General features: G+C 41.2%; 1 protein-coding gene across 14 annotated transcripts in view; it reads right to left on the bottom strand.

Annotated features, from left to right (window-relative positions):
- Positions 1-15586, bottom strand: part of LOC127003739 (organic cation transporter protein-like) — a 351884-nt gene that overhangs the window by 165313 nt on the left and 170985 nt on the right. For 11 of the 14 annotated variants that reach the window (XM_050870708.1, XM_050870715.1, XM_050870709.1 and 8 more), the window contains 2 exons: positions 7768-8052; positions 1541-1676 (listed from right to left, as the gene is read on the bottom strand). In XM_050870708.1, coding sequence (XP_050726665.1) covers positions 1541-1676; positions 7768-8029 — 398 coding nt within the window. In that variant the 5' untranslated portion in view covers positions 8030-8052. The remainder of the gene's footprint in view (positions 1-1540; positions 1677-7767; positions 8053-15586) is intronic. The other 3 variants (XM_050870713.1, XM_050870717.1, XM_050870719.1) reach the window with 1 other exon arrangement.

Genomic DNA, 15586 nt, shown 5'->3' with positions numbered 1-15586 from the left:
TATCCTTCAGTGACTCAAAAAGTCAATTTTTCCACCTGTCAACTCTACACCCTCTAAACACCTATCCCCTATTCTTCGATAACACACTGCTGTCACTTTCTTAAAAAAAAAAAAAAAAAAAAAAAAAAAGTCAAACCTTAAGTCAATTTTTAACTGGAAACTTCGTATCTCCTCTCTCGTAAATCAGCTTCCTCGAGGTTAGGCGTTTTGTATCGTCTCCTCCATTTCTTTCCTCTCTCAGGGGCCTACCTAATCCGCCTTCGAATGGAGTATGCATCTCATGTGTGGGGGGCTCTACACACGCAGCTCTGCTAGATAGTGGAGTCAAAGATTCTCCCTGACTGCTCTTCTGAGCTTGCTAACTGCATGCCTCCCTTCCTCCTTGGGCATCACTGCACAAGACTCTTTTTCTTGCTCATCCCTATTTTATGCAAGTTCCTTATGCTAGAGTTTACCAGCATTTTTATTCTTTTATCTCTTCCGCTGGTAAACTCTGGAACAGCCTTTCTTCGTCTGTATTTCCTCCTGATATGACTTGCACTCTTGGTAGGGGAAAGTATCAGGACATCTCTTCACCAAAAATTTGATCCTCTCCTGGCCTCTTGTTCTGTTTTTTTTTTCTTTTTGTCAGAGCTGGCTTTTTTTTTTTTTTTTTTTTGTCCTTTAGCTGCCGGCCTTGCTGCAAAAAAACGTTCAGACGACGCCGTAGACGCTCAGTCACTTGACAGTACCATCCTGACTGGCATCGAACTTCAGATGTGACGGATCTCTGGGTACGGCTGAAGGTGAACGTCTCATGGCATTATTTTTGAGAAAATCATTTTTCATGTGTTTTCGCGATTCATCAAGTTAAAGACCTAAAAAAAGAAAAAAAACTATCCTGCTCATGAAAAGTTGTTTATAATCCACTTTTAAAAGCCGAGCCGCACGTGACTAGACCTTTAATTTTGACGCTAGGAGCAAGAGACTGAAATATTACGGGTATTTGTTGATTTTTCGTCCGTCTGTTCGATTTCTTTAAGTTTGATTTAGTCCACCTTTTCATGACTGCATGTTCTGTCAAGCTGGAGACGAAAACCGTGGATTTTTACCCAATGACTCCCTTAGACTCTCCTCTGCACAGCTCAGCTCAAGAAAGCTTCTGCAGCTCACTGTGCTACAGGAAGCTTCTAAATACTGGCTAGGAACTTAGGCGAAGTGTGGGGAAGCAACCTACCTCTGGTGAACCAAAAACCCCACATGAAACTTATGTCCCGATGATCCCCAGGGTAAGGTAAAATATTACCTCGAAAGGTCAGAAACATATCAGTCTCATACTTGTAAAGATAATTCAGCTACAACAACCATTTTCTCATGGTTAGATGACCACATGATAAAGATGACACTTACCAAATTTCATCCAGATAAGTCTAATACTTTATGGGATATGGGGTAATATGTAATGGCTTTCTTTCAACGCTAATTTCTCAGGAATCTACTTTTGGAGGTTTTAAAAATTAACCAGAAATTTATTTCTTTACCAAAGGCACAGTTAACTCACTCAACGGGGATAGCAAAGTCCACAATCTGCTCCTGTGACCAGCCGGCCTCGACCAGGGGTTCAATGTAGCACCAGTGGTCAGGAGTGGCGCCCAGGAACTGGTACGAGAGGGTCTGAAGAGCTGCCACGAACGATGCTGTGAAAGAGCAAAACATGAGGAAAGACAGTCAAGAAACAGGTTAAAAATACGATTTCACAATAATTATGCAAGAGTAGTTAGTCCGTGAAATCCATTACTCCTCTCTATCATATTCCATCTTTTCCTAAGGATAAACAAACGATTTCAGGGTTAAAATGTTTATTTCTCGCGATAAGGATGACGAAAATTTATGTACATTTGCAGTCATACGTTTTATCCAGCTCACCATGGGACGATGAAGTACAAGTTGAGGCTCGATGATGCTTCGCGAGGAGAGACGAGCGAGGTGCCGGGTGGTTGTAGAGGGAAAGTCAGAGGGGGGAAAAATTCGCGTTCTCATTCGAGAAGAGATATGTAATCAATATTACTAGAGAGTCAATTTAACTCACCGATAAGAATTAGTTTCCATTTAGAAGGATTACAAATGTAAAAAAAAGTCATACAGAACCTAAAAATGAAATCGACTTTTTTTTCTTTCCTTACTGAACTCGAAATCATGATATTCATTATTACCTGTAAATTTTCTGCCATGTGTCAACTATGTCATTTGATGAACTGCACTGATATTGATACTATTGATAATATAGCTTTCTAGATTTAATCCCGAGTCATATGTTGTCTTTATAATATGCCTTTTTGCACTGAACAACACACACACACACACACACACACACACACACACACACACATTATTATTATTATTATTATTATTATTATTATTATTATTATTATTATTATTATTATTATTATTATTAGCATTATTACTTTTATCACATGTATCTTGTCCAACTAATATATGAATAATTTTAGCCCTAGGCCTGCAATCCTTCCCCCTAATAAACCGTTTATTATTATTATTATTATTATTATTATTATTATTATTACACACACACACACACACTCGCTCGAGTCACCGTGGAAGAAAGACGCATGGTCGGTGAGCTCCCCACTGATCAACTGATCGGCGCTGTTTCCAACGGGGCCTAGTATAGTGTTTACAAAGGGCTTGGGTGATGATCACTGGGGTTCTCGTCTCCTATTATTGACCTGGTTGTAAGATTAGTGGGAGGGAGGATGATTTGGGGTAGAATACACCGAAGAGAAGAGGAAATGGATCACGAAGGCAGGAAAAACGGACGGATATGGAGTGCTGACGATGATGATGATGCATGGTACTAGTAGCTTCTCTGGTTTTGCTAGTATAGAGTCGGCTATTTAGAAGAGAATTTTCCTTATGGAAAGGAAACTAGATAAGTGGATCGGAATAGTGAAGAGCAGGGACGAGGTGGAAGTACAAAACAGAGAACTTCAAAGAGACCTCAGATCACGAGTGCGCAAATTAGAGGACAGGGAAAAGAAGCTGATTCAAGCAAATGAAGAGTTAAAGGAGAAATTGGCGAAATATGAAAAATCGATGAAGGAAGGACTAGGAGAGGCAAGAAAGGAAAATGAGAATTTGAAGGAAATAGTGAACAAAGAGGAACAAAGGGTTAGGGAAGAAGTGTTGGGGGAAATAAAGACTTGGAAAGTCGAAAATGAGAAAGCTTATGTAGTCCTCAAAGAAGTAATTGAACAACTAAAAGAAGACAAGGAAAACGTAAAGAAAGAGGTGGTTAAGGCTTTAAAGAAAATCGAAGAATTAGTAAGAGATGTAGCAGATAGAAGAGTGTAATAATATTTGGCATGAAGGAAAAGAATATAATGTACAAACCAAGAAGGGAAAAGGAAGAACTGAAATCAGTAAAAGATTTACTAAAGAACTTAAATGATGAAGAATTGCAAAACCTTGAAGACGAGGTGAACGAAATCTATAGGATGGGCCCCTACATAGACGGAAAAACAAGGCCAGTTAAATTAAGATTAAGATCGCAGAAGGCAACGGAGGAAATTTTGTACAGAACAACTAAGTTAAGGGAAACAGAAGGATGTAAGGAAATATATATAAAGAAAAATAGAAATGAAGCGGAAAGGAAGAAATGGAATGAATTTCTAGCAGAGGCAAAAGAGAGGAATAATACAAAATCTGAAGAGGAAAAAGAGGTATTTTTTTGGAGAGTTCTTGGAGACCGAGTAAAGAAATAGTACATAAGGGAAAAGCCGAAAAAGAACAGAACCTAGACAAGATTGTAACTATTAAGGGGTTAAGTGTGATGTATACGAATGCAGACTGGATAATATCTAGTAAACTGGAACTGCAAGACTACTTAATGGAAAAAGATCCCAAAATTGTATGCTTAACGAAAACAAAGCTGAATGAGGGCATTCAAATAGTGTTTGATAATAATTATAATGTATGGAGGAAGGATAGAAAGGGTAAAGGTGGTGGAGGAGTGATGACAATGACGAGGAAGGAGTTATTAGTGAAGTCAGTAGTATATGGAGAAGGAAAGGCGGAGATAGTGAGTGTAAATTTGGAGGACAGAAACAGAGAAATGATGATGATAATAACAATATATGTGCCACCAAGAACTAACTCATGGAACAGGGAAGAATATGAGACCATGACTGAAGATACCATTCAGAGTTTGAGTAGGTTACTCAGAGCTAACAAACGAGTCTTGTTAGTTGGTGATTTTAACTGTAAGGAGGTAAATTGGGAGATATTTGAAAGTGGAGGTAGTGAAACGGCATGGGGGTAAAGATTTTTAAGATTGACGATGGAAAACTTGATGATGCAATGGGTGAAGGAAAACACGAGATACAGAAGTGACGACGAACCGGCGAGATTGGACCTGGTGTTAACAAAGGGAATGCACTTGTTGAATGAATTAAGGTATGGGTGCCCCCTGGGAAAGAGTGATCACGTGATAATTGAGTTGGAAACAGAGGAAGAAGGAAGTGAGGGGGATGAATCATGCAAAAGAAACAGGTTAAACTATAGGAAGGCAGACATGGGAAATCTCAGGAAATACTATGGAGAGCTAGACTGGGAAGAGTTAACGAGAACAAGAGAGGTGCAAGAAAAGTATGATATTTTTATGGAGGCGTATAAATCAGGAGTTATTAAATATGTACCAGAATATAAACCCAAAGAAAAGGGAAAAAAAGGACTAGTTTAATGTAAGATGTGTTAAGGCAAAAGAAAAAAAAAAGAGACAAAGCGTGGAAGAGATTGAAAAGAAATAAAAACCAAAGGAATAAAGATTTTAAGAAAGCGAAAAATGAATACGTGAAAATAAGGAGAGAAGAAGAGAAAGGATATGAAAAGGATATTGTCGACAAGCGCAAGGAAGAACCTAAACTGTTTTATAGATTCATAAATGGAAAAATCAAACCAAGGGAAACAATAGAAAGATTGGGTGATGGGAATATGATAATCGAAACAAAGACCTGACTGACCTACTGAACAAAAGGTTCCAGCAAGTTTTTTCAAAAGAATCACAATTCAACGAACCACAAGATAACAAGATAAATGTTCATATGGAAGAAGTCATAGTAACTAAAAAGGAGATATATAAAATGATGGAGGAGCTGGAAGAGAGGAAAGCAGTAAGACCGGATGGAGTCTCAGGTTATTTACTGAAAGGATGCAGAAATCAGTAGGTTGGACTGGTATATGATATCATAAAATGCTCAATAATAACTGGTAAAGTACCAAAGGAGTGGCGGAGGGCTGAAGTGGTCCTTATATACAAAAGTGGAAAAAAGGAAGAACCCCTGAACTACAGATCTGTATCATTGACCAGTGTAGTATGTAAAATATGTGAGAAGGTGATTAAGAAACAATGGACGAAATTTCGAGAATAGCATAATATAATCACAAGTAAACAATATGGCTTTAGAAAAGGGCGCTCATGTGTAACAAACTTACTAAGCTTTTACTCAAGAGTGACAGACATAATACAGGAGAGGGACGGATGGGTTGATTGCGTTTACTTGGACCTGAAGAAGGCGTTCGACAAAGTTCTACATAAAAAGAATACTATGGGAGCTGGAGAATAAAGGAGGATTGAAAGGGAAAATGATGAACTGGATGGAAAGTTACTTAAGAGGAAGAGAGATGAGAACAGTGGTAAAGGACATTGAATCGGAATGGAGAATTGTAGAGAGTGGAATGCCTCAAGGATCCGTATTTGCACCATTCCTTTTCCTAGTATATGTAAACGATATGACAGAGGGAGTAAACAGTTATATGAGCCTGTTTGCAGACGATGCAAAACTGCAAAGACATATAAGAAACAGTAAAGACTGAAATTCTGCAAGATGACCTGAACAAGATTTGGGAATGGAGTATGAAATGGGAGATGAAATTCAATGTGAAGAAATGTCATGTAATGGAAATGGGAAAGAGTGAAGGGAGACCAAAATGGACATATAAAATGGGAGGTGGAGAAATATTTTAAAAATTTCAAGAAGAGAGAGATCTGGGAGTGACAATACAAGATAATCAACATCCTGAGTCATTTTTTTTTTTACAACAAAGGAGGCAGCTCAAGGGCACACAAAAAAAGAAAACAATAATAAAAAAAAGCCCGCTACTCGCTGCTCCTAAAAAAGAAACAAAAGAGGAGGCCGAAAGCAAGATCAAATACGGGAGGAGAGATGTCCTGATACCCTCCTCTTGAAAGAGTTCAAGTCGTAAGCAGGAGGAAATACAGATGAAGGAAGATTGTTCCAGAGTTTACCAGCGTGAGGGATGAAAGAGTGAAGATGCTGGTTAACTCTTGCATAAGGGGTTTGGACAGTGTAGGGATGAGCATGAGTAGAAAGTCGAGTGCAGCGGGGCCGCGGGAGGGGGGGAGGCATGCAGTTAGCAAGTTCAGAAGAGCAGTCAGCGTGGAAATATCGATAGAAGATAGAAAGAGATGCAACACTGCGGCGGAATTGAAGAGGTAGAAGACTATCAGTATGAGGAGGAGAGCTGATGAGACGAAGAGCCTTAGCCTCCACTCCGTCCAGAAGAGCTGGATATTCGGTGATACGTATAAAATGGTGAGAAATATAGGATTAGCATTCCACTACATGGATAAGGATATGATGAAAAAGTTAATAACCACTATGATTAGACCAAAATTGGAATATGCGGAGGCGGTTTGGTCTCCTCATAAGAAGAAACACATAAAAAACTAGAAAGAATACAAAGGATGGCAACAAAAATGGTTCCAGAATTGGAGGGATTGACATATGAAGAAAGATTAAAGGAAATGGACCTACCAACACTGGAACAAAGAAGAGAAAGGGGAGACCTAATACAAATTTATAAATTATTGAGTATAATGGAAGAAGTAGACAATGAGGAGTTACTACTAAGAGAAGGAATAAACACCAGGAACACAAGAGGACACAGTAAAAGATTGAGAGACATAAAAAAATATAGCTTCCCGCAAAGAAATATAGAGGTTTGGAACAAACTAAGTGAGGATGTAGTATCGGCGAAGTGTGTGCAAAACTTTGAGGAAAAGTTGGACAAATATAGAGACGGAGACGGGACCACACGAGCGTAGGCCCAGGCCCTGTAAAACTACAACGAGGTAAATACAACTAGGTAAATACACACACACACACACACACACACACACACACACACACACACACACACACATACACACACAGAAGGAGGCAGGTATCAGCGCCTCTCCACCAGTAGTGGGGACGGAAGCTGAATGGTTAGCGTGTCGGCGCCGTCATGCCACTGCTGGGATTTTTCAGTCACCGCCGAGTGACCCAAGACTACCCACAAACTGTCCTGAAAACCACCTATCAACCCGGACTCTAGTTTATCTCTCTAAAGAGAGGAGCAAAGATGAGTTCCGGGGGGCAGCATGAGTCAGGCAATATGGCGCCACTATTAACACTCGCCTGCGCCATAACGGGCTGGGGCCAACCATCAGACCCCACCAAGAAAGCCTGCTGGCGCCATAGGCCGAAACGTAAAAATAAATGAATAAATAAATAAATAAATCTTGGCGTGTTTCGGCGGTGTGTGTCCGATCCATGCGTCGAGGAAACAGGAAATCAATCTCTCTCTCTCTCTCTCTCTCTCTCTCTCTCTCTCTCTCTCTCTCTCTCTCTCTCTCTCTCTCTCTCTCTCTCTCTCTCTCTCTCTCTCTCTCTCTCTCTCTCTCTCTCAGGTGGGGAAAATACTCACTGTAGCTGCAGAGGAGGAAGAGCAGCAGGTTCCAGCGTCCTCTTGTCCCTACGATGTCCATGATATCTTCGAAGGTTGTGACGTGGGACAGGTCACTCCCATTCGGTGAAGCAATTTTCTCGGTGTTGGCTTCGTTTGCTTCATTTTCTTCCTCAGTCTCTTCTATTTTCATGTTTTCATTCTTTGTGTTTTCGTCCCAATTATCTCTCTTAGTAGTTTCTTCAATTTCGACATCATTATCTTTCTCACCCGTTTCTCTCATTTTAACTTCTTAAACGTCTTCTGCTGAAATGGAAGGAAAATATTATTGACGGTAGGTAAGGAACGAAGAGATATGGAATGCCGTTGAAATACTAGGAATAGGTGAATACATGAAGTTTGCTTAATATGGTACACATACATAATAAAAAAAAAACAGCTATAACTATTGGGTGAATATCACTAAGTTTATACAGAACTATGATAAAAAATGTGATGCATTTATAACTTTTCTTTAATTCCTAAGAACATCACACATAAAATTTCCATATCTCCATTTTGGGGGAGACGAAACCTCTCAATTAATTAAGAAGGCATACGCCTCAATTAATTAAGAAGGCATACGCCTTGCTTCACCAATCCGATGATGACACCCTGGGGCTCCTCCGAGCAGCAACTCTCCTTGCGAACACCTTTCCTATACCCAGTACTTCCCAACAGAATCCATCAACCATCTCTAGCCACGAGCTTAAAGGTCGTTCTCTTGTCCTGCTCTGGTCGATTAGGATTATCTTTTCCAAAACCAAGTATGATCGATTTCTGGGTTCGCGTGCAATATGTCCAAATAACCGAAGATGGAACAGACTATGCAGGTAATAGGCTTTGATAAAGTTTCTTGAAGTAATCCCACTCCTCAATCCTGACATTACCTGTCTGACCTAATCAAGAGAAGGGGGGATCTCGTCAATGGGTGGCCTAGCATCAATTATATATATAATTATTTGTACCTCAATGGTTGGGAGCTGCCGACCTAGAGGGTCAGCCATGTACGCCTGCTCAAAGTACTCCGCCCCAAAAACACTGCCTGACACCAGGTAACCCTCATAGCCTTCTGCTGAGAGGGAAGCTCGGAGCGGAGCTTCTTCAGGGTTCGGTAAGCAGGTCGGCAGTCATTTACTTTGGAATGACCCTGGACCATGGAGGTAGAATAGATGGAGGCGGCATCCCGTGTGAAAAGTGAAGCCGCTCAGAGCACACTGGTTGACAGGTTAGGAGTGTCAGAAAGCAGGTAGATGTAACCTGGCCTGACCGCTCCCAGCCTTTCCTTATCGTTCCTTCCCTTTACCGACCTTATCAGTCGGCTTAGTTACCTGTTTATAGGCGAAAATTCTTGTCTGGAAGCTAATATGACTTGAAGACCAAGATCTTTGTCCTTCTGCACAGGTATCGACAACGCTATATACACGTGCGGAGCGTGTTCAAGACAATACGATGTAAGACGTTTTGATAAGATCCCCCATTGCTCTGCATTACACTACCAAGGTATTTGAAATTTTCAGAGACATCAACGTCCTCGCCACACGAATAAACAGACTGTATTGTTTTATTTAGTAAGCATCCAAACATCTGTAGCTGGCTTTTGCCCAAGAGACCTGGAGTCTCAAGGGCTTCGCGCCCTAGTACAGACCATGACAACCATTTCCAGAACCTCCAGTAATTGCAAGGATTACTGTAGCGTCGGCAAAAGCAAGGTCAGTGACCTTGGTATTGGCAACAGATGCTCCACAATGACTTTGATCATCTCTACTGAAAACCCAATCCATCAGACTTGAAAAATGATGGGGCAAGTACACTGCTCTGTCTCTCTCGTGTGTTACGGTGAAAGAAACTGGGACGCCTCCTCCACACTTCATAGCATTATTAAACTCAGAGCACAGGTCAGTAGACCTTCAGTCCTTGCAGGAATCCCACAGAAGCGCAGGTGACTCTAAAGTTCCCCGCGATGCAAACACCTTCTTGAGATCGACATAGGCTGCAAGCATCACTGTCGGAAATCACATCGGCCCTCTAACAGTATGTGAAGCGCTAGAGTTTGGTCAGTTGTTGAATTACCAGGCGTGAACTCGGACTGGGCCAAACGCCTTCCTGAGATCGAAATAGGCTGCAAGCATCACCTATCGAAACTCACGTCGGAGCTCTACCAGGACGCGTAGGGCTAGGATACGGTCAGTTGTCGATTTACCACGCGAGAACCCAGACTGTTCAGGTCTCTTCAGTTTCAGCAGGTGGCTTAGAATCCGTATCAGCAATAGTTGGGCAAGCACCTTGCCTGACACCCTGAGCAGTGTAATACCATGGTAGTTGTTGCAGTCCTGATGGTCCCCTTTCCTTTTCCAGATAGGGACGACCAACCCCCTCTTCCAGTCAGTAGGAATGGTACCAGATTGTCATACGGCAGTTAATACCACATGCAACACGCGGATCATGGCCTCACCTCTAGCTTTGAGCAGCTTCGCACTGATGTTACAGAAACAAGGTGTCTTTCCACCCTTCAAATTTACTACAGACTCTGACCTCGTTAAGAGAGGGTAGGCTTTCATCGATGGGTGGATGGGTATCTGCTACCTGCAACCCAGCAACTGGAAGCTGCCCACTTGGATGGTCCGCCGTGTACAACTGCTCAAAGTTCTCAGCCAAACGAGCCCCCTACCCATCCATGACCGATACGAGACAGCCACTAAATGTGCGTATAGTGCTCAGTCGAGAGGGAAGCTCGGAGTGGGGATTCTTCAGGGCTTGGTAAGCAGGTCTGAGGTCATTCGCATTTAATGGCCATCGACTTCTTCAGCGAGACCCCTTGTCTCGTTTTAGGACAGCTTTAGTCCAACGCGACAGCGCCCTATTTTGGTCCAGATTCCAAGCAAGTCTGGCAGTGGTACCCTCCTCAATATTTTCCAGCGTTTCCGCCGAGGCGAATCCCCTCCTAGATGTCGGGCGCTCTTCAATGCACTTCTTGGTAGTTCGAAGACTCACGTTTGAAGGTATCCCACAGTTTTACAGGGTCCTCAAGGGTACTGAGTACACTGAACCGATTTGAGATTGTCACGGAATACTCCTGAGCATATGCCAAGTCTTCCAGTCTCTCTAGATGGAACACAGTATTGTTGGATTTAGAGATTCTTCTTGACCTGACATGAAGCTTGAGTGTTGCAACAGGAGGCCTATGATCAGTTCCAAAGGACTCAGCACTCTGGAAAACTCTGCAGTTCTGAAGGATCCTCCAACGAGTACTTACGAGGATGTGGTTAATATCCTTAGCTACCCAGCCGGCATTGCTATACCAAGTCCAGCTGTGCAGTTTTGGTCTCTGGAATCAGGAACCTGTAATATCCAACCTCCTGGATTTTTCAAAACTCAGGAGAGAGCTGTTGATGTTCCTGGTACTAGACCCATGAGGACCAACATATTGCTCGTAGCTAACCCTGTCAGTGCCTTAGTAGCACTGAAGTCGCCCAAGACAATGAGTATGCCCCGAGGGGGGCACTGGTCCAATACAGAGTCGAGTTTGGCGTAGAACATCTCCTCTTCCGTTTCACACGTCTCAGTAGGAGAGTACACTGCAACAAGAGACTTGAAGCCCATGCAGTATGTGCTTCAGCCTCATTCGCATTATACCCTCATCAACTAGAGTAACCTCAACCACAAATGGCTGCAGTTAGCTGGAGATGCCTATAGCAACCCCCTTAATTAAGACGGAAACCATTGCTCTTGCCGGACCGATAGTAGGTGTACCCCCACTACTGATCTTGCCACTGCCAGGCCTCCTCATCTCTGAGAGTCCCACTATGTCCACCCTCAGCCTTCTGAGCTCATCTGATATGCAGGGCAGTCGGTGATCCACCGAGAGTCTCCGCATGTTCCAGGAGGCCACACGCAGAGCCCTTCGAAGGTTAACCCCCGGCATGGTTCTGCGGGCGGTCGCCGCTTCTGCACCACCCCGGCCACCCCAAAAACAAAAGGAGGGGCTAGGGGGCTACATTTTCACCACCCCACCTTACTTTGGGATACGGAGGTCAAGGAGGCTTTGCCTGCACTCGCCATAAGCAAAACGCTGACCAGGTGATTAAGAATCGAGGGAGTGCACTGTGCAGCCGAGCCCCTCCCCAGAATCGGCTCGGATTTGCGACCATAGCCTTGGCCCCGGCCTTTACATTTTATTTTACTTTTGGCAAGGTTTTACGGGAGGGTGTTGTAGGCCTAACCTTACCCAATTGAAATCAGGGATATGGATGACTGCTAGCCATGGGTAGAGACACCGAACCCCTGAGAGAATATAATATTTTAAACAATGCTTTTAGTACGTACACATTTGTAAGTAGTACCTACTTACCCCGTATTCCCTCATATGAAATAAAGACGACATGCCTGTTGTCGCATGAAGAATAACAGAACTGCCTTTCATAACAACCTGAACATGTTTCTTGATCCAATGCAACTAAAAGAGCTCTTTTTTTTAACGGTGTCACTAAAACTCTCTTAGTTAATCCAACAAAATTTATGGAGTGGTAGTGTATTTTCTAATTCCTAAGCCATTCATTCTTGCTTGTTCATTTTATCATATTTCTTCGCGCTCTTACAAAACATTAAATATATCTACACACTGATCTTTCATTACCTCCGCCAACGAAGTTGGAGGAGGTTATATTTTCGGTCCGGTCAATATGTTTATTTATTTGTTTGTTTGTTTGTTCGTTAACAGTCTCCTGTGCACAATTTTGCGGATATCTCAACCAATTTTTCAGGGAAGCTTCGTGTCCATCCAAAATAAAACCCATGATGTCAAAGGTCAAAGATCAAGGTCAAGGTCGCACAAAACGTCAGACTGGCCATAACTTCGGTTCTCGTCATCGTAGAGACTTCAGACTTGGTTAATATTTTAGCTCATGGAAAGGCGCACCTTGCATGGTCTTGACCTTGACCTTTGACCTTGACCACGAAAACTTTGCCCAAGATCGAAGTTAAAAAAAAAATAGAATTTCATTAAATTTCGAGACAAATGCTTCCATGTGATGCACCTTGCATGGCCTTGACCTTGATCTCGAAAAATTCGCCCAAGGTCAAAGTAAAAAAAAAAATGAATTTCATCAAATGCTTCCATATGATGCATAGAATCACAGTTGATGCCCATACCTATTTTCAGGACTATCTTTGGGGGATGAGTGCACTCTCCGAGTGCTATGCGTCTAGTTTTTATTAGGGAGTCAGTTTTCAGCGCAATCTCAAGAATAACAAACAATCATTAAATGTTGGGAGAACTTTAAGAGAATTCTGTTTCCCTTTATGTATTGTCATTAATATGCTTTCTTATGAAAAGTCACATTTGGAAGAACAATATTTTTATGAAGATTTACGTTTGGAATACGATATTTGATTTTTGGGAGAATCAGGTTGGGAAAATGTTATTTGTTTTATGAAGAATCACGCTTGGAACACGACATTAGTTTTCAAACACACACACACACACACACACACACACACACACACACAGACATACAGAAATACACACAAACACACATACATAAATATATCTATAAAAATAAATATCTATATAAATATATATATATATATATATATATATATATATATATATATATATATATATATATATATATATATATATACACACACACACACACACACACACACACACACACACACACACACACACCTGGATATAGGAAGCTGTAAGACAAAGGGAGAACTTAGAGAGAGAAAGAGTAAATAATAATAGGAATAGATAATACTAATAATTATGACAATAATAATAATAAAAATAATAATAATAATAATAATAATAATAATAATAATAATAATAATAATAATAATAATAATAATAATAATAATAATAATAATAATAAAGTTTATTCCTCTGGCAGTGGTTATTCTTACTACAAACAATATCTTAAGATATACGCATTAACCATTAAGAGCATAGTTGTAAAATTCTAAAACAGAAGATAATGCTGTTAAAATATTAAAATCTTTATACAGTTTGTGCTAAAAATAATGATAATAATGTTAACAATAGTAATGATAATAACAATAATATTAAAAGAAAAGAAATAGAATTAGTAAATTCAATACAAAAATGTACACTACCAGATAGAGCTCGTGCCGTGAACACTACTGTATCAAAATTAATGAGAGAGAGAGAGAGAGAGAGAGAGAGAGAGAGAAACCTATTTACAATGTTTACATTTTTAAACGATTAGAGAATGTGGAAAAGGAAGATTTGCTAATCAATGGCAATGGAAGAAGAAACGTCACGAGTACGATAAGACTGGTGATCATTCAGGAAGCAAAGAAATCGGAGGGACACGAACGCCTTCATGTATTACCTCCCTGAAGGTGTCAGAGATCAGGAAAACCCTCGAGTTTCCCGTGTTTCTTTGCTTCCTGACTCACGAGGATCTGCTACTTAAACGTTTGATCGGCATATATATATATATATATATATATATATATATATATATATATATATATATATATATATATATATATATCTATATATATATATATATATATATATATATATATATATATATAAGGCTCTTCGTCTCATCAGCTCTCCTCCTCTTACTAATGGTCTTCTACCTCTTAAATTTCGCCGCCATGTTTTTTTTTTTTTTTTACAACAAAGGAGGCAGCTCAAGGGCACACAAAAAAAGAAAACAATAATAAAAAAAAGCCCGCTACTCGCTGCTCCTAAAAAAGAAACAAAAGAGGTGGCCGAAAGCAAGGTCAAATACGAAAGGAGAGATGTCCTGATACCCTCCTCTTGAAAGAGTTCAAGTCGTAGGCAGGAGGAAATACAGATGAAGGAAGATTGTTCCAGAGTTTACCAGCGTGAGGGATGAAAGAGTGAAGATGCTGGTTAACTCTTGCATAAGGGGTTTGGACAGTATAGGGATGAGCATGAGTAGAAAGTCGAGTGCAGCGGGGCCGCGGGAGGGGGGGAGGCATGCAGTTAGCAAGTTCAGAAGAGCAGTCAGCGTGGAAATATCGATAGAAGATAGAAAGAGAGGCAACATTGCGGCGGAATTTAAGAGGTAGAAGACTATCAGTATGAGGAGGAGAGCTGATGAGACGAAGAGACTTAGCCTCCACTCTGTCCAGAATAGCTGTGTGAGTGGAGCCCCCCCACACATGAGATGCATACTGCATACGAGGGCGGACAAGGCCCCTGTATATGGATAACAACTGTGCGGGGGAGAAGAACTGGCGGAGACGGTACAGAACGCCCAGCCTCGAGGAAGCTGATTTAGTAAGAGATGAGATATGAAGTTTCCAGTTGAGATTTTGAGTTAAGGATAGACCGAGGATGTTTAGTGTTGAGGAAGGTGATAGCTAATGATATGTTGCCTCTCTTTCTATCTTCTATAGATATTTTCATGCTGACTGCTCTTCTGAACTTGCTAACTGTATTCCTCCCCCCCTCCCGCGGCCTCACCACACACGACTTTCTACTCAAGCTCATCCCTTAACTGTCCAAACCCCTTATGCAAGAGTTAACCAGCATCTTCACTCTTTCATCCCTCACGCTGGTAAACTCTGGAACAATCTTCCTTCATCTGTATTTCCTCCTGCCTACGACTTGAACTCTTTCAAGAGGAGGGTATCAGGACACCTCTCCTCCCGAAATTGACCTATCTTTCGGCCACTCCTCTAACTCTTTTTAGGAGCAGTGAGTAGCAGGCTTTTTATTTATAACATTTGTTACCTTTTTTATGCCCTTGAACTGACTCCTCCGCTGTAGAATATATATATATATATATATATA

The sequence above is a fragment of the Eriocheir sinensis genome, chromosome 26, assembly GCF_024679095.1.
Source record: "Eriocheir sinensis breed Jianghai 21 chromosome 26, ASM2467909v1, whole genome shotgun sequence".
Lineage (NCBI taxonomy): Eukaryota > Metazoa > Arthropoda > Malacostraca > Decapoda > Varunidae > Eriocheir > Eriocheir sinensis.
The sequence above is the reverse complement of the archived record's forward strand: the minus strand, read 5'-3'. Positions and strand labels throughout refer to the sequence as shown.